Raw genomic sequence first — 20,262 nt, forward strand, 5'->3', positions numbered from 1 at the left:
CAGATAAATCATCTAGGTACTGTATCTGAAAAAGCATCCCACCCCAATATTGGAACTTACTTACCAAGCCCTCATCTCCACAGCAGCAGCAAAGAACAAAATGCATAATAAAGTGGGCACTCAAATACCCACCTAAGAGTCCTTGTTCCTAAAATGAGGGCCCAAAGATTCTGGGACATGATAGACTAAGGATTAATATTCTTCAAAACAGGCAAGGCAAACAAAAAGCAGCATAATAAAGTACCACAGTCATCATATTAAGACCATTTCCTAACTACCATGTCCCAAGAAGCAATGCCCTACTATTGCACAAACAGCAATTACCAATAATAAAAATCAATGCTATGAAACAAAAATGCTCCCTCTCATGGACTACAAAATAGAACAAGACGCATGTCTCATCCTACATTGTAATTCCAACTGTGAGTTGGTCCAAATGTAACAATATAGCTCAATCTGTTGTTAAAAATTATTGCATCAAATTATCCATCCCTCTTTGAAGAAAAGCAACTGATTAGAGTTAATACTTAAACAAAGTAAAATGAATCTATTCTAGAGATCAAATTGGTACCACACTGGTCAGTGGACCAGGACAAAGACCTAAGGAACACAATCCACAAAAATGAGTGGATGCTGTCCTTTGGTCTGGGCCAGTTTAACACCACTTCCCAGACTAGCATCAAGGAAAGTCAGTGGAATGAACAGTAAAAGAACAATGATTCGGCCTGTTCATGCTAAACCTATATATCACCAGTACTGCAGCTGTGACAGACAAACTACAACACAGCAATAAATACATCACACTTCTACACTGCTTACAAATAAAGATCGGTTACAACAAAATTATGCTTAAACAGTGTGCTAAAGAAGGTGGAGCCCTAATTCACAATGGGAAGTCCTATAAACCTTATCTTGAAGTCACTTCCAAGGCTATAATGAAAGATACCTGAAATAGAAAAATCCCTGACATAGCAATAAGCCCCCCCCCCCCCAAAAAAAACCTACAAGAGTGGGATTGTACCTGGGAGAGAATTAGCCTAAAAGTAGCTGAAAGTGGAAAGAACCACTTGGGTTGAAAGGTAACAACAACTTTATTAGAAAATGTTTTGAAACAACCTAGTTACCGGTACTCCTTATGAATCACCCAGCCATAGTTAACCATGTCAGATTCTTTGATGGAATTCCACATGTCATAACCTAACATTAGGTATACAGGAGTGCAAAATACTCAAGTATATTCACTTCCTCAAACATGAAAATTGAGAAGTGTTACAGTATTGTATATGAAAAATCAAAAAGACAATTGAACTTACCTGGGTACTGTGGCTGATAGTAGTGGACAACAAAGACGTACTTTCCAGCGTACCTCAACTTGCCAGTAATATCTACCATTGGGTCACTATGGTTGAGGTAAACAAGACCAGTACCATTTGCAACACCATAAGGTAGTTCTGTAGACATTTTCCCTTCAAAATTTGATTCAAACTCAACCTGAAGTTAAAAAAAATTTCAAATGACAAAATGCACTAAAGCCTTTTGAAATTTAAATATCTCAATTATTTTTACTCCTATCCTACTTATAAGTGAGATGGATGAAGGGGTACAGAAACCTCAAAGAAAGAGAGTGGAGAGGAATGCCTGGGAGAATGATATAACACAAGTGTAAAACAAAAAATCACAGGAATGTACTGTGACATGACGAATACCTAAACAAACTTGCTTATATCCATAGCTTAATCACTCATTCATTAATAATCTGAGAGTATAGGATGAAATATTATCAAACATTTTTCTTCACTACTATGTATCAGTATTATACATTTTTTTAATAAGCACTGCTGCCACATTAAAAGGTTATTTACCTTTACACTCTCAGGAGGAATTGGATATGAAGATTCTAAACACTGGCCATCTAAGCGGGTGCAAACTGGTTGTGGACGCACAAGGTCTTCGTGCCAATATTCGTATGGTACTGCAACAATGGAATCAATCCCAATGTTTGTGTTGGTCTCACCCTGAGGAAAATAATGTTAATCTTATGCATTAGAGAGAGATGAAAGATTTATCCCGAATCTCTTTTTTTTTTAGCAGAGCCTAAAGCCAGGCAGCTTTCATAATTCTGGGAGACTTACCACATACCCAGGGTTAATCTGTTAATACAATTATGTGCTGTATATGGTTTAACTCCTCCTTTCCCCTGTTCAGCTGGCCTAAAACAAAGGGATCCTCAGTACTGTACAGAGACTCCTCCGAAGCTGAAGGACATGTTGAAGTCATGGCAACTCAATCAGAGCACCAAAATGACTGCCCCACCACTTATGGATCCAAGCAAATCTGTTCACCTAACTGTCTCTATTGTTATTTTCAGTTGATGAGACACTAACCCACGGGAAGAGGGAGGGTTTATGAGGCACCTAACTTTGGGCTCTGTCAGAAAAGAAGATTTCAGGATTAATTCTCCATTTCTATCTACAGGTACGACATCTAGATAAACTGCTCTTGCAAAACCAAGATTAATTAACACAAGAGGGTGAAAGAGGAGGTAATCAATGTTAAACATATGCTAGCTTTATATAAGCAAATAATTATGTCTATGATGTAATGTACAATACTGTAAAGAAAAATGTATGCATGAAATACTTGTCATGATACACTGTCTTGTACATAAAAACACATAAGGATATTTTGGGATAGGTTACTCAGTTTCTAGTGTATAGTGAAGAGTGCTAACTTCAAGTCATATGGATAAGAAAAATGCATTGATAAGGAAGATAAGTTAAAGAACAGTTACAGTAATATTAAACATCAATGATGGTTACCTATTTATAGGAGCCATTGGTTCCAGCTATTAATCCTAGTTCTTTTTCTTAGAATTTAACTAACAGTGATTATAAAGGGATAAAAATATGTATCTATGGAACACTTACTGTGATCTCGAGGCTGATGAAATTACTATCAAAGTAGAACACGCCCACTTTACCACTTGCATCTGTAATAACTTGACGACAGGTTGTTGAATACATGCAGTCATACAGGATGGCTCTCCCCTTCTCTCGACCTCTACGTGTTGACGTTTCTATCATGATATTAGTGGTTTTACCACCTTCAGGAGTAAAGTAGTTGATAAGAAGTATATGACGTCCTGGACGAGAAAGTCGTATGTCGTACTGAACACTGGGTTGGTTGTGGTTCAGCCATGCCATCGGTTGTGTGTCTAGTTCTGATAAAACCTAGATAAACAAAAACATTGTAAAGGCAAAATAAACACCAAATGCCAATTAAACATTAAAATACATTTCTATAATGCATTTTTCATTAATTAATATTATATTATGTTAGTGTGAATGAGGAGTCTAAACTCACAGAGGTGTTAACTATTCTCTATTATAACATCATAGATGGAGTGGATCCTGTCCAAGGAACAGAAGATTTACTTTAAGAGAAGTGAGTTAACATTAAGATTATGGGCCAAGCTCAAACTTTGATGGCTTATATTCTGAAGAACATATTTCTAGTTTATGCCAATCTCATTTTTCATTTTCTTAAGACTTAAGAGAAACAGGGCTTCAATTTCTGTGTAAAAGGATTAGGTAATGTACACCACCGATAAGGGTTATTGCACAATCCACACACATATTTTTTTTTTATTATTAATACTTCAAGTCCCTCTTGTAAAAAAAAATATGTTCAACAAACCTATCTACATCTTCACTTAAGGTAGATACAGTATATTTTTTATTTATGGACCAGTCTTCCATTGGTACTATGTCAACTGTGCTACATCTTCACAGACTTCTTATTAAATAGACTGAGCAACAGTACCAACCAAGTTCCTAGAAGTAAGAACTTACCTCATAATCATCAAACAGTTCCACAGACTCTCGTTCATCACCCACACTGCGATACCCAGCTGATCCATATATGTAGTTATATTCGAAAATATCAGGGTAAGCATAATGTATGCACATATCACCATATACATGGCCAATCATACAGGGTGTGGTCACATTCCTGGAGAGGATGGTGCCCTCATAGTAGGCAAGAGGAAGCAACACAAAGTAGTCCTGAAATAAAAACAAAGTACAGTAATGTAAATAGGCAAATATTCTCAAAGAATGAAAATATTGGTTCTGTATTATTTCTCTCCACATTGGTCAAATCAGTAATAATTCTCAAAACAAACACAGTAAGGGACTAAAAAAAAAATCATGGATAAATCAACTCATTCATTTCAAAGAAAACTCAACTGAAGGTTATGTAAGAGGCCTGGGAATTATACAGACAACTAAACATAAGCCTTTTAAAAATTACCTTGTGTGTTAAGCTTTTCTTTGGAATATCAGTTCAGTCATATACTATAACCCACTTTTGTACATCACGGGATGTAAGAATCATTTGTCTTTCTTCAGATGCTTAATGTTACAAAATTTATAGCCAATACATTAACTTACCAGAAAGAGATTTTTCTTATTCTTTATAGCAACGGACCATTGGCCAGGGTTCATAACTAAGGGCACAGGGAAGTCACCAAGCACAGACTTCACTGTCATGAGTTGGGGCCCATTAGTAGGTGCAAAATGAACATCAATTTCCTGTGAAAACAAGGTATAGGATCAGCAAAAGCTTATAACTGCGTAAAACCTCAATAATTATGATTAATCTAAGAAGCCAATTTTACACAGCAATAGCTAGAAGATAATCTAAGTGCATTATTGCCTTTCCCTAAGGAATATTGGCGAGGTTGTGTATAGAAGTAGGCCTCTTTTGGGCATGTGGAAAAATTGGTAGAGACCATCTGATTCAAAAGATGCACAAGTTTGAATATGGTAGGGAAGAGAGATAGTAGTATGCCAAGAATGACATAGGGAGAGGTTTTAAGAAGTTCCCTAAGAGATAAGAACCAGATGAGAGGCTGTAAGAGACTACAGCATGGAAAAGTGGCTATAAGGTCATCACAACAACACAAGTCTTCACAATTCATCATCAGATAAACAACAATTAGCCTACAACAGAAACATGAGCCTCTAAACATCCAAAATTCTCACCTACATACTGCCTCCCTCATTTTCATCACACCACACTAACATAATTATCTATAATAATAGAACACTTACAACTAATATCTCAACAAAATTTTTCCCATTTTTTAAGTTGATCATACCAATGGCTACCTTACAGTTTCTAATTATACTGTATCTAATCTAACATCAACCTATAATTCTAAATTCTTCTCGTGACCTCATCAGCAAGGGGGATATGGTGGGTGTGAAAGAGGGGTCCAGGTCAGGAGGATTAGGGTTGATTTTTCTGGTCAGTTGTGGGCAAGTTATATATTAGCGAAGAAATTAGCCATTTAGCATTAAAATCAGTTTAATAATTTTCCTTTTTCTTGAACCTTGTATTCTACTCTTATCAAACTTCTTTCAGCATACTGTATATTGTATTTATATTAGAGTCTCTTGTTTTCTGTTCATTCCTGACCCTCCATATTTCCCCTCCCCAAAATCCTTATAAAGGTATTTTTTCTATCAATAACTGTTCCATTTAAATCCCACATCACTATAACCTATACAATTTCACACAATAAAGCTCTCAGCAGAGTTATTGTTTGCAGTACCTTTTATCTTTCTTTTCACTCTCTCTTATTTCTATACCTATAATTGTTTTGTTTTTTTAATTACTGTACCTCCATTAAGGAGTATTTACCTGTTCAGTATCACTTGGGTTGTCAGGTGTAACTTTAATCTTGCCAACAATAGTCTTGGAGCTTGGGTTATGATAGAACATCACCAAAAGATACAGAGATGGCTTCTCTATGTATATCTCCTGGATGATTTCTTTTTGAATATCGGAGAAGACTGCATATCCTCGCCAAGAGTAGTTTGGAAATACTTCTTCATCGTAAGCAAATCTGAAGAAAAAAGGTGATAAATAAATCTAACAAACTAAATTTTTCTTTCTAAGAACATATCTTAACTTCATTTATATACAGTATTCTAAATCTGAATGAAATACTTTCATTATTGAATAACTGTAGAGCCATAGCAACTTAATTACAAGTCCTACACTTAAACTGTACTGTACAGTATACAGTATTGGTATTAAAGTACAGTGACCCCTCGTTTCACGAACACCTCGGTTAACGTAATTTCGATTAATGAACTGCCTTCCATAAGGATCTTCAATTCAGTTAACGAAAAAAAATTCGGTTAACGAAGTTCTTACGAACCGACATCAACATGTTTTCACTTGCACTGACCGGGCAACCAGCTTTAGTATCAGTCCGCCAATACATTAATCGGTTCTAGGGCTTAAATTCCTTACTATTTTAGTAAATATCAAGAAGTTTATATTATTCAATAATTTTAAAAGTTTAATATTCAATTTTTTAGTCATTTTAACAATTATTGAACATAATTGAAGGTAAAAAGACTAGTTTAATGCGTGGCATCCAGCCTCTTAACACAGAAAACAGGCGTTAGTCTCTCTGTTTTCACTGGAGGTAACATCTTGCTTGAGACTCTCTTCAACTAAACGCTTTTTTTCTGTTTCCAAGCAAATTATTGGTCATTTTGAAATATATTTTACATATTGACAATATATAATGCAGTGCAGTGTTGATTTAAAGAAAATAATCTTGAATTACACCAAGAGAGCTAAAATTTTATGGGTGAAATGGCGCCATGGGGTGACTTCTCTTCCACCCCAATGCCTTCTCTTCTTCCTTCTCCTCCACCCCCATTCTAAATCCCATCATCCACCCCCACTGCCTTCCCTTCTCCTCCACCCCCACTTCTAATTCCCATCATCATCATCAGCCAGGAGCCTTCTACATACACACCTCAAAGTAAGTGAACTTTTCTACCATTTTTGTTGAATTTAGGAAATTTTCGGTGAGCTGGAACCAATTACCCAAAAACCCATTGAAACAATGGTTTCGGTTAACGAACTTTTCGGTTAACGAACGACCTTCTGAAACGGATTGAGTTCGCTAACGGAGGGGTCACTGTATAATACTGTACAGTGGCAGTACAGTGTACCCCTTCCCAAAGATACAAACATACAGTATAATTTTTTGGAGCTATGATTTTAATTTTAATAAAAAAAGGATGTAATAAATATTAATAAACTCTTAGCAATATAATACTACAAAATTCATTGAAAATTTATCAGACAAACTATTTATTACAAAGTTACATACAGTACTTCACTTGTTTGTGTAAACATAGGTGTGCAAGAGCAAAACAAATTCAAATACTGTATAAATGTTTCTAATTCATTAAATCCACAAATCGTCATGCTTGTGAATATATTGTAGCATTTATTAACACCTAAAATGAGATCCTCCTCTTGAACTATATTGTACAGTACTGTATACTGTACTGTACTGTACTTGTTTATGCAATCAACCTGACACATACCTATAATTATATTAATCATTAATACAGTACAGTACAATAAATAAAATAATCACTTAATGGTTGAGGATCTATTCAGTAAAGGAATGTTCTTACCTGACTGCAGTATTTTGAGGTGTGTGGCCATCTTCTGCCTCATATTTCAGTTGATAGAGAGTTGGGAAGTAATGCAGTTGCATGGGTTGATCACAGTGCTGACCAGTAACACGTGGTCTGCAGCGACACTGTCCCGTATTTCTATCACAAATATTGTCAACTGACCCACCAGAAATACAACCACATTCTGAACAACCAAACATGTTATCTTCTACCAAATTATATGTTCCATCTCGACATTGGTTGCATTGACGGGAAGTGACTCCAGGTTTGCAGATGCACTGGCCACTCACTGACTCACACAATGCCATTCCACCAATTGTACCAGGAGTGTGACATCCACATTCTTCGCATCCAAAAGGATTATCTTGCCTCAGATCCCAAAACAGTGACTTACACCTATCACAGATTCTGCCTGTGACTCGTTCCTTACATTCACATAGTTCACCAACTGGTGCTTCACCACATCCACCAAAACTTTCTATTACACCTGCAGGGTTACAATTACACTCTGTATGGAAGAAAAATAATTTGTATTTTATATTAGTAATCTGGACGTGAGGGAAGGAGTAAATAAAAACTCCAGAAATATAGTAATACAATGAGAACCATATGTAGGGAAAGTAGAATGCATAGAAAGCTTTAAACATTCAGGTGCTTGTTAGGGGAAATATCTCCTTAAAGTATTAATGATGAAGAGATATAGCAATGACTTGTGATGGTACCGTATAGATAATTTCAGAAATAATACAACAAGGTCCATATATTATTCATCATCAGTGAAATCAGCAGTGTTGTGACTTACCTTCACACAGGGGGAAATTGTAAAATCCTTCAAGACACTTATCACAATGAACTCCATCGTAATGTGGTTTGCACTGGCATTTTCCATCCCTGTCACATGAGATCCCAATACTTCCTGCTTGATCACAATTGCATGGAACACATTCTGGGAAGTTGTAATATCCAGGGCTACATTGGTCACAAGCTCGACCAGAGAAACCTTGTATGCAAGTACAGCCTCCAGATGCATCACAAATTGATGAGGATGAACCTATCTCGTGACAACCACAACTCTGGATATATGGATAACCATAAAATCCGGCAGCACTATTATCACAGCGGTTACCACCAAACCCACTCAAGCAGAGGCATTCCCCTGTCTCCTTGTTGCATTTTTCTTCTACTGTCCCTTGCGCATCACAGTTGCAGACTGAAAGCAGTTTAAGAAAAGTTACAATTTGTAATTTACATAAAAAATTAAAAACAGTTAATAAGTATCAAAGCATATTAAAAACATCAATACATTCTTTTATAAAATAAAATGTCATAAGTTATCAGCAACAAACAGTCCATTACAATGACCAAACATGTGTAAACTTACATGTGCATGTAGGATAATCATAAAAGCCATGTTCACACCGATCACAGATTTGTCCACCAAATTCATTTTGACAATTGCACTGTCCAGTTTCTGCATTACAGTTGTAATCTAAGGATCCAATGTCACTGCAGTTGCATGGTAAGCAGTCTGGGAAATTGTAATAATTAGGTGCACAACGATTACAGTTTAGTCCCTCATAATTATCCTTACATGGACACTGCCCACCACCTACTTCACATATGCCACCAATTGTGCCACTTCTATGACAGTCACAAGGTTTACAGTTGGGATAATCATAGTATCCATCATTACACTCATCACAGTAAGGTGGTAAAAATTCAAGGCGACATTCACATTGCCCTGTTCCAGTAGCACAATTACCAGTTGAGAAAAACTCATTACAGTTACATGGTTGACATACATCAGTATCATTGAGGTCTCTATCAAAAGGTCTGTAGTACCCAGATATGCACTGGTCGCAGTTGATGCCTTGCGTATTGTGCTGACAATTTTGACAAACTCCTCCACCTTCAAACTGGCCATAGATGTCCCTAGATAGTCTTTGTTCATTTACTTCTTCACTGTAGATACACTCATTGGAGTGATCATAGCAGTTGCATGCTGAAACAGAATAAAAATATTTAATATTCAATATACGGAGGAAAATACTGAAACACAATCATAACACGTGAGATTTTAAAAATAAACACTCATGACAGAGTACAGTGAGCAGTAGCTTTGTGGAATGAATCACAAATAACGAATACAGTACTTCATATACAGTACAGTATCTATATTTGGCACCAGAACAATATTACAATAAAATTAAAATTAAGTAAATCTCGAATATAAATTATTTTGAAAACAGGTTACTGGTACATCAATCAAACAGGGTGCAGCAGCTGAGTGGATACAGCACTCATCTCCTACCCTTAGGGTTGTTGGTCCTTCCAAATGTAAATGGGAACCTAACTTTGCAAGTTGGGAAAGGCAGTTGAAGGCAGTTAGTCAGGCTACCCCTTTATTTAGTGATGGCTCAGCATACAGTGTATTGTTTCCACTTTGTCCCTCATGGTCAGCCGTGCCTTTGGAATCCACTTCCACTCTCATATAAATCAAGCCCCATATCAAACAAAAGGTATCCATTAAACACTTTACAAACTAAGTTCTTTGCGTTCACAAAAGTTGGCTGAAAATTACTTACGTTCACAAACAAAACTGCCTTGGTAGCCAGCTGGTCTCCATTTCTTTTGGATGAAACCAGGACAACACATCTCACACCGAGAACCACATGTGTTGTGTTGGCATCGACACTGCAGCTTATATAGGTCATTTGGATCTGTTATATCACACACATCTGCATGACCATTGCATACACACCTTCCTCCTATACTGATGTCTTTGATGGAATAAAAATACTGAAAAAATACAAGTAAAGTGTCATCAATATTTCTATCACAAAATAATTCAGCAGCAAGCAGCACACTATTACCAGCACATATTCTAATATATTTAACAAACTCTTGGCTAAAGGCTTTGGTAATAAGGATACAGTGTCTGTCTTACCCTCCTTGTGACTGTTGGATCTTGTCTTGCCACAGACATTAGATGAGCAAGTAGAGTTTTAGTGCGTAACAAGCGAAGGCGAACATTAGTGGCCCTAGTGAACTCTTGAAGGACTGTCGAGTTGAAAAAGCTGTTGGCTGATGGTCGATTATTTAGAAGGGACACAACAATCTGAAATATGGTACATTGCTATACTGGCAATATAAAGTAGTTTGGTTCAAGAAAATTATACAGAACCAACACTGGAAAAATCAAGCCAGAGGGCAATTTGATTAAGTGAATAGTCTGGACTATAGTAAAAGTCCGGTAAATTTGCATTGTCACACCGTTCTCTGTTAGAAAGTCAAAAATAATTTTTTTAGTGTATTTGTGTGTGCTTAGACCGAATATGACCTTCATTTCTGGCAGAAATTAGCGGGTTTTTCGATTTTTTTTTCGTTGGATGTTTTCCGAAAAAAAATCATGGCAAAATACACCAAAAAACACTTGAAAAACAAAAACAAAACCTAACCTAACCTAACTGACTCTCACCATATGATGGAATTACCTATTTCTTACCTTATTGGCCTGATTCTTGTTCGTCGTTGGATTCTGAGACTCTTACACAAAGCCACATATGTTGGTCTTTGCGATATTTACATTTAGTCTTGTTCTTAGTACACTTTACTGAGGTTGGAAACAGCATGCGATCGAAAAAATGCTATAGTTTCTTCGTTTTTTTCCTAAAAACTCGCAATCAGCTCTATATAATTTAAGGGACACCCTTCGCAGACTTCCAAGGTCGGCGGAACTGAAGTTACTGAACTTGAATTTCAAAATATGAGAGACCCGAAACAAAACTCGAATTTGATTGGGCCAAATATACCGCGAATTAAACCCAAAATCATTTTAATTAGTTACAAAAAGAAAAACGCTTTTGATTGGCCGCGTGACGTGTACGGGAACGCATGCGTGTGACGATTTATGAAGGAGACACCAGTGTTGGAGGAGAGGCAGGCGACAATGGCGGAAGACTAATGGAAGAATATAGAGTAAATTTTGGATAAGCTATCTCCGTTATTATATATTTCCACCGGTAATGTAATAGATGAAAATTATCTTATAATTAGATGTCTTATTCAAATATGATAATAGATTAGTGGTAGGAATGAACGGTGTGTAAACGCAATCATACCAAAAGTCCTTTACTTTACTCAATTTTACCCAAAAAGAAATACAGTACTGTTTAACACAGAGAAACAAGTAAGAATCCTCCCTGGTGAAATACACCCAAGACTGGGTGTAAGCATACTAAAGCCCAGATGCCCAGATAATTCAACCAATGATATACTTAGTAGCCACCACATGACCTTTCTACTCAGCACCTTCCCCTTCCACAGCACTGCACTTGATGCTGGTTAGTTTAGATACAGGAATCATAAGTGTACAGTCAGCATTAACATGTTTTTTCAAGCAAACCAGAGTTGAGATATGGTTCCAAGGACAATTTAAGTTCTTCGTGAAGCCCAGTTTGCGGTGACTCGAATTTAAGGAGGTCTAGGAACATTTATATAACAAGAAAATTAGATAACTTACCTCCCCACCTTCAAGAGGTACTACTTTTGAAAAGTGTGTTACACAGGTTACATCATCATCTTCCCTGATTGGCTCCAAGCTCTCCTTTCCAAAGAAACTTTCACAATCCCTGAAAAAAATATGAAAATAATTTTTAGTCACAAGCAAATGCACAGTCTCCTCAAGAACCTCCAGAAAAAAATTACTGTAAGCATCTTTATCAAAGATTTTCTTGTAGAAAAACTTATAAAGAATAAGGTAAGAAGAGTAAGAACGTAAAAATAATAGAAAGATTAAGGCAAGAATTGTGAGAATAAGGTAGCAAGTTACTGTATAAAATCTCACCATTCATCTAATTTTATCATTCATATTCGCCACTTATCAGCTTACTAGCCATTAAAACGGTTTATCCAGCGTTAGTATACAGGAGGAAACCAGGGACCGGGAAATCTGTAGTGTTTGGTAGTGAGGGTCACACTGGATAACACCCTTCTCACGTGTGTCCGGACCGAGGCTCGAACCCTTGACATATTGGTGAGAGTTATGCGCGTTACCGCTTTACCACCATTAATTCAACTACAATATTTGGGAAAATTTTTTTTTTTTAAATAGCACAATAGCATACAAAGTCAAGAAGAAGATGAAGAAAGCTACTTACCCTAGACTGTCAGCAAAGTACTGCCATGGGGTGTATATTTCTCCATTATCCACAGAACGTTCCAAAACCCATACACCAGGGCGTGGAGAGTTTCCCATCTTGATTAATATGTAAGCAACTTGGAACAACTGCAACATAAATAAGAAGAATTTTTCCATAAAACTGATTTTTTATGACATAATTAAATATTAACCTAATTATGGTACAACTTTCCCAATGACGGAAATATTTCCTTCTTGGTATACTCAAGAGCAAAGGGCATGCTCTTTTTTTTTTTTTTTTACGGGAATTAGCCCAACCGGGCACAGGTCAAACGACCCTACGGAGCCTGGGCGAAAAAAAAAAAAGAACGGAAAGAAATTGAAAATACATGTACAGTGGGGTATGCTATAACGAATCTAATTGGTTCTAGAACCTTGTTCGTTATAGCATTCGTTCATTATAGGATTAATCCGTTCCAGGCCCCCAAATACAACCACTTAACACTGAAAAATATAATATAAAATTGTAAAAATTGTAAAAAAGTGCATAAAGATGCATCTAAACCCCCTGAAATAAAGAATATCATTAATATTTGGAATAAAAAAACAATAAATTAGAAAAAAAAAAATTAAATAATGTTCGTTGTAGGAGTTTCGTTCGTTATAGCATTCTCAATTTTATACTGTATGTAAAACCGTTCGTTATGGGAATATTCGTAGTAGAATCCGTTCGTTATAGCATACCCCACTGTATAGAAAAAAGGTTATACTGTACTGTAATGCAGTACAGTTGATTTAAAGAAAATAATCTTGAAATACACCAAGAGAACTAAAATTTTATGGGTGAAATGGTGCCATGGGGTGACTTCTCTTCCACCCCAATGCCTTCTCTTCTTCCTTCTCCTCCACCCCCATTGTAATTCCCATCATCATCATCATCATCCAGGAGCCTTCTACATACACACCTCAAAGTAAGTGAACTTTTCTACCATTTTTGTTGAATTTAGGAAATTTTCGGTGAGCTGGAACCAGTACCCAAAAACCCATTGAAACAATGGTTTCGGTTAACGAACTTTTCGGTTAGCGAGCGACCTTCTGGAGCAGTTGAGTTCGTTAACGAGGGTCTGTATATTACTAATGTTACAGTAACTATATAATACAGTACTAGTAGCGGAAACCGTGAGGCAAACTTTTTGAATTGAGGGTTGTAAACTCTTGGAACAATCTACCAGAAAGTGTTGTGGCGGCACGAGTGTGAGCTCTTTCAAGAAGACTTGACCAACACTGGAGGCGGGTTCAGGTACATTCAGGAGCCGGTGCATGCCCAGTATTTGCCAACAGTGCGTGACAGAGGCGTGACCGATCGCCAGGCTAAGAGCCGACCTTTTTGAAGAATATAAAGGAAAAGAGTCGTGACCCGATCAAGCGGCTAACAAGCCGATCCAGTGGCGAAAGGATAAAAGTAAAAAGTAAAAGTAATATAGTACTAGTTAATGAGTATAGTACTACTGTTACAGTAACTATGTAGATCTAGTGTAACAGTGATTATAATAATAGTGTTAGAGTAACTATAGTACAAGTGCTAAAGTGACTATATAGTGCTAGTGTTTCAGTTACTATAGTACTCGTGCTAGTGACTATATAGTACCAGTGTTACAGTGGGGACTACAGTACTAGTGTTATAGCCTATAGTACTAGTGTTACAGTGACTATAGTACTAGTGTTATTGACTATAGTACTAGTGTTAGTTACTATAGTACTAGTGTTATTGACTATAGTACTGTGTTACAGTTATTATAGTACTAGTATTAGTGACTATAGTACTGTGTTACAGTTACTATAGTATTAGTGTTACACTAACTATAGTACTAGTGTAATACTGTTACAGTAACTATATTACTGTGTTAGTTACTATAATACTACTGTTACAGTAACTATATTACTAGTGTTACAGTAACTACAGTACTAGTGTTACAGTAACTACAGTACTAGTGTTACAGTAACTACAGTACTAGTGTTAGTTACTACTGTACTAGTGTTACAGTAACTACAGTACTAGTGTTACAGTAACTACAGTACTAGTGTTAGTTACTACTGTACTAGTGTTACAGTAACTACAGTACTAGTGTTACAGTAACTATAGTACTAGTGTTACAGTAACTACAGTATTAGTGTTAGTTACTACTGTACTAGTGTTACAGTAACTACAGTACTAGTGTTAGTTACTACTGTACTAGTGTTACAGTAACTACAGTACTAGTGTTAGTTACTACTGTACTAGTGTTACAGTAACTACAGTACTAGTGTTACAGTAACTATAGTACTAGTGTTACAGTAACTACAGTACTAGTGTTACAGTAACTACAGTACTAGTGTTACAGTAACTACTGTACTAGTGTTACAGTAACTACAGTACTAGTGTTACAGTAACTATAGTACTAGTGTTACAGTACAGTACTAGTGTTAGTTACACTGTACTAGTGTTACAGTAACTACAGTGCTAGTGTTACAGTAACTACAGTACTAGTGTTACAGTAACTACAGTACTAGTGTTACAGTAACTATAGTACTAGTGTTACAGTAACTACAGTACTAGTGTTAGTAACTATAGTACATGTAACTACAGTACTAGTGTTACAGTAACTACAGTACTAGTGTTAGTTACTACTGTACTAGTGTTACAGTAACTACAGTACTAGTGTTACAGTAACTATAGTACTAGTGTTACAGTAACTACAGTACTAGTGTTACAGTTACTACTGTACTAGTGTTACAGTAACTACAGTACTAGTGTTACAGTAACTACAGTACTAGTGTTACAGTAACTACAGTACTAGTGTTAGTTACTACTGTACTAGTGTTACAGTAACTACAGTACTAGTGTTACAGTAACTACAGTACTAGTGTTAGTTACTACTGTACTAGTGTTACAGTAACTACAGTACTAGTGTTAGTTACTACTGTACTAGTGTTACAGTAACTACAGTACTAGTGTTACAGTAACTACAGTACTAGTGTTAGTTACTACTGTACTAGTGTTACAGTAACTACAGTACTAGTGTTACAGTAACTACAGTACTAGTGTTACAGTAACTACAGTACTATTGTTACAGTAACTACAGTACTAGTGTTACAGTAACTACAGTACTAGTGTTACAGTAACTACTAGTGTTACAGTAACTACAGTACTAGTGTTACAGTAACTACAGTACTAGTGTTACAGTAACTACAGTACTAGTGTTACAGTAACTACAGTACTAGTGTTACAGTAACTACAGTACTAGTGTTACAATAACTACAGTACTAGTGTTACAGTAACTATAGTACTAGTGTTACAGTAACTACAGTACTAGTGTTACAGTAACTATAGTACTAGTGTTAGTTACTACTGTACTAGTGTTACAGTAACTACAGTACTAGTGTTAGTTACTACTGTACTAGTGTTACAGTAACTACAGTACTAGTGTTACAGTAACTATAGTACTAGTGTTACAGTAACTACAGTACTAGTGTTACAGTAACTATAGTACTAGTGTTACAGTAACTACAGTACTAGAGTTACAGTAACTAAAGTACTAGTGTTACAGTTACTACTGTACTAGTGTTACAGTAACTACAGTACTAGTGTTACAGTAACTAAAGTACTAGTGTTACAGTTACTACTGTACTAGTGTTACAGTAACTAAAGTACTAGTGTTACAGTAACTACAGTACTAGTGTTACAGTAACTATAGTACTTGTGCTACAGTGAATATATAGCAATAGTTTAGTGAATTATAGTCATGTACTAGTGTTACATTTACTATATAGTACTACCCGGTAGTGTTAGTGACTAGTATACTTGTGTTAGTGACTATAGTGCTAGTGTTAGGGACTATATAATACTAGTGTTGCAGTGACTACATAGTTCAAGATGTACTGGATGCGTGTCGGTAATATCGCGTGATTGGAATGAACATACATTTTCTGGTTGTTTTAATATATGATTAAAATCTACACCCTTGTTTTGTACACCGTATCTTATTAATGGTCACCAGCGACTCCGCCTACACGAGGTTGGCTTTTACGAGTTTCTCTACATCTTAACAATAAGAATGTAAAGTTTACCGAGGTTCCCACTTATGTTATGTATTTTTCATATTAAGAGACACATTGATGTAAATTTTTATACTACATTAGTTTAGAGGGTAAAGTAGATATAACAGTGGAGGACGGGATGTGTAGTTATCGAGCAGGGTAAATATGAATACAGACGCTGAAAGCCTGAGACACACCCAACAACAGGTGCACCACATTAAGTTTCAAGGCAGCTGCTGGTGCACGTGTTCATAAGTGGCAGGTTCCGCTCGCTCACTAACAAACTGCTGCCTCTTCTCCTCACACTATACTACTGATGGAATTATTAGATAAAGATTGGTTTATATCCTGAACTGATGCACCAGTCAGAGATCTTTTGGTAGTAAGTATACAAGGGATCCTGAGGCTAATATAATTTCATCATGGACTTAGTGCCCTAACATTATCATTCGATTTTGGACTTAACATTAATTTTGCATTAATACAAATTATTATTAATACAAAATTAATCGTTACCATCATAATTTGCATTACTAATAACACTTTAATCATATATCTCTAATACCGTAATACACATCTGAATAATACGTATCAACTATTACGTGAAGTTAACTGCTTGTTTTGAAGTATCATCGTGATCGTGTGGGAGGTGGTGTGGGTGATGCTTGTTAGACATGCGGCCAGTGTGGGTGGTGCTTGTTAGAGATGCGGGCAGTGTGGGTGTGGTGGTGTGAGTGATGCTTGTTAGATATGCGGCCAGTGTGGGTGGTGCTTGTTAGAGATGCGGGCAGTGTGGGTGGTGCCTGTTAGAGATGCGGGCAGTGTGGTGATGCTTCTTAGAGATGCGGGCAGTGTGGGTGGTGGTGTGGGTGATGCTTGTTCGATATGCGGGCAGTGTGGGTGGTGGTGTGAGTGATGCTTGTTAGACATGCGGCAGTGTGTGGGTGGTGCTTGTTAGATATGCGGCCAGTGTGGGTGGTGCTTGTTAGAGATGCGGGCAGTGTGAGTGATGCTTCTTAGAGATGCGGGCAGTGTGGGTGGTGGTATGGGTGATGCTTGTTCGATATGCGGGCAGTGTGGGTGGTGGTGTGGTGGTGCTTGTTCGATATGCGGGCAGTGTGGGTGGTGGTGTGGGTGATGCTTGTTAGATATGCGGCCAGTGTGGTGGTGGTGTGGTGACCTTGTTAGATATGCGGCCAGTGTGGTGGTGGTGTGGGTGGTGCTTGTTCGATATGCGGGCAGTGTGGGTGGTGGTGTGGGTGATGCTTGTTAGATATGCGGCCAGTGTGGGTGGTGGTGTGGGTGGTGCTTGTTAGATATGCAGCCAGTGTGGGTGGTGGTGTGGGTGGTGCTTGTTAGAGATGCGGCAGTGTGGGTGGTGCCTGTTAGAGATGTGTGGGTGATGGTGTGGGTGATGCTTGTTCGATATGGGCAGTGTGGGTGGTGGTGTGGGTGATGCTTGTTAGATATGCGGGCAGTGGGTGGTGCCTGTTAGAGATGCGGGAAGTGTGGGTGATGGTGTAGGTGATGCTTGTTCGATATGCGGGCAGTGTGGGTGGTGCCTGTTAGAGATGCCAGGAAGTGTGGGTGGTGGTGTGGGTGGTACTTGTTAGAGATGCGGGCAGTGTGGTGGTGCTTGTTAGAGATGCGGGCAGTGTGGGTGGTGGTGTGGGTGGTACTTGTTAGAGATGCAGTGTGGGTGGTGGTGTGGGTGGTGCTTGTTAGAGATGCGGGCAGTGTGGGTGGTGGTGTGGGTGGTACTTGTTAGAGATGCGGGCAGTGTGGGTGGTGGTGTGGGTGGTGCTTGTTAGAGATGTGGGCAGTGTGGGTGGTGGTGTGGGTGGTGCCTGGTAGAGATGCGGGAAGTGTGGGTGGTGGTGTGGGTGGTACTGGTGTTAGAGATGCGGGCAGTGTGGGTGGTGCTTGTAGAGATGCGGGCAGTGTGGGTGGTGGTGCTTGTTAGAGATGCGGGCAGTGTGGGTGGTGGGCTTAGAGATGTGTGGGTGGTGTGGGAGATGGTATGGGTGGTGGTGTGGGTGGTGCTTGTTAGAGATGCGGGCAGTGTGGTGGTAGATGCGGGCAGTGTGGGTAGTGTGTGGGTGGTACTTGTTAGAGATGGGGCAGTGTGGGTGGTGCTTGTTAGAGATGTGGGCAGTGTGGGTGGTGGTGTGGGTGGTACTTGTTAAGATGCGGGCAGTGTGGGTGGTGTGTGGGTGGTGGTGTGGGTGGTACTTGTTAGAGATGCGGGCAGTGTGGGTGGTGCTTGTTAGAGATGCGGGCAGTGTGGGTGGTGGTGTGGGTGTGCTTGTTAGAGATGCGGGCAGTGTGGGTGGTGGTGTGGGTGGGTGCTTGTTAGAATGCGGGCAGTGAGGGTGGTGGTGTGGGTAGTGCTTGTTGAGATGTGGGTAGTGCTTGTTGAGATGTGGGTAGTACTTGTTGAGATGCTGGCAGTGTGGGTGGCTTGTTAGAGATGCGGGCAGTGTGGGTGGTGGTGTGGGTAGTGCTTGTTGAGATGCGGGCAGTGTGGGTGGTGGTGTGGGTAGTGCTTGTTGAGATGCGGGCAGTGTGGGTAGTGCTTGGTTAGAGATGCGGGCAGTGTGGGTGGTGGTGTGGGTAGTGCTTGTTGAGATGCGGGCAGTATGGATGGTGGTGTGGGTAGTGCTTGTTAGAGATACAGGCAGTGTGGGTGGTGGTGCTTGTTAAGAGATGTGGGCAGTAGTGTGGGCGGTGTGAGACAAGACATAACATTTAAACTGAGCGAGTGGGAAGGAAAAGTGACACTAGTCTCAGGCGGAGGGAGGGAGAGGGATGGAAGGAGGGAGGGAGGGAGGGAGGGAGGGAGGGGGAAAGCGAGGGTAAAGAGATCGCCAGGCAGGGAAGCGATACAGAGCAAGAATGAAAAAAAAATTAAATAAATAAAATTAATAAATAAATAAGAGAGAGAGAGAAAATATCAAAGTTTTCGGGTATATCAAATCAGGTGTGACAATGTTATTTTGGATATTCGTACTTCAGCTTTCATGTCACTCAAGAGAATAACTCACACCACAATAATTACCGAGAAATTTTGGGATAAGCGAAACATCTCCATTTTGGTGTTTAAATTGATTTAATGAACCTACAAAGTTTCCATCCTACTCTCAAACAGTACAACATGCTCTTCCAACCAATCACGGAACACCGACTATGACATCACATCAAGGCTCCACCATATCAAAACACTGGACAAGAAGCTCTCTCTCTCTCTCTCTCTCTCTCTCTCTCTCTCTCTCTCTCTCTCTCTCTCTGCCATACTAATTTATTCGTCACATTTACCACACTGATGAGTAACTATTAAGTACATCAGGAATATCATCACATTACAAAGATTCAAATATCAGTTTTCAGGGAATTGATCAAGTGCTCTCAAGACAGCTGCAGCTCTTTTAAGTCTTACCCGTAGCAATATTATCGTCAGTGTGCAATTTGTATCACTGAAATTCTACTTCAATAAACGGTTTCAATTCACTCGAGACAGCAGTGAGGAGA

At 38.5% G+C, this 20,262-nt stretch overlaps 1 protein-coding gene across 4 annotated transcripts in view; it reads right to left on the reverse strand.

The window, feature by feature from the left end:
• LOC121859626 (laminin subunit alpha-like) overlaps positions 1-20,262 on the reverse strand; it is a 91,406-nt gene that overhangs the window by 65,812 nt on the left and 5,332 nt on the right. For all 4 annotated transcript variants that reach the window (XM_042356580.1, XM_042356573.1, XM_042356569.1 and 1 more), the window contains exons 3-15: positions 12,677-12,804; positions 12,040-12,148; positions 10,465-10,635; positions 10,103-10,316; positions 8,899-9,519; positions 8,320-8,727; positions 7,515-8,025; positions 5,707-5,911; positions 4,452-4,592; positions 3,852-4,064; positions 2,928-3,230; positions 1,863-2,015; positions 1,314-1,491 (exon numbers count right to left, since the gene is read on the reverse strand). In XM_042356580.1, coding sequence (XP_042212514.1) covers positions 1,314-1,491; positions 1,863-2,015; positions 2,928-3,230; positions 3,852-4,064; positions 4,452-4,592; positions 5,707-5,911; positions 7,515-8,025; positions 8,320-8,727; positions 8,899-9,519; positions 10,103-10,316; positions 10,465-10,635; positions 12,040-12,148; positions 12,677-12,804 — 3,355 coding nt within the window. The remainder of the gene's footprint in view (positions 1-1,313; positions 1,492-1,862; positions 2,016-2,927; positions 3,231-3,851; positions 4,065-4,451; positions 4,593-5,706; positions 5,912-7,514; positions 8,026-8,319; positions 8,728-8,898; positions 9,520-10,102; positions 10,317-10,464; positions 10,636-12,039; positions 12,149-12,676; positions 12,805-20,262) is intronic.

This window comes from Homarus americanus, unplaced genomic scaffold, assembly GCF_018991925.1.
Source record: "Homarus americanus isolate GMGI-L3 unplaced genomic scaffold, GMGI_Hamer_2.0 scaffold2224, whole genome shotgun sequence".
NCBI classification, from domain to species: Eukaryota; Metazoa; Arthropoda; class Malacostraca; order Decapoda; family Nephropidae; genus Homarus; species Homarus americanus.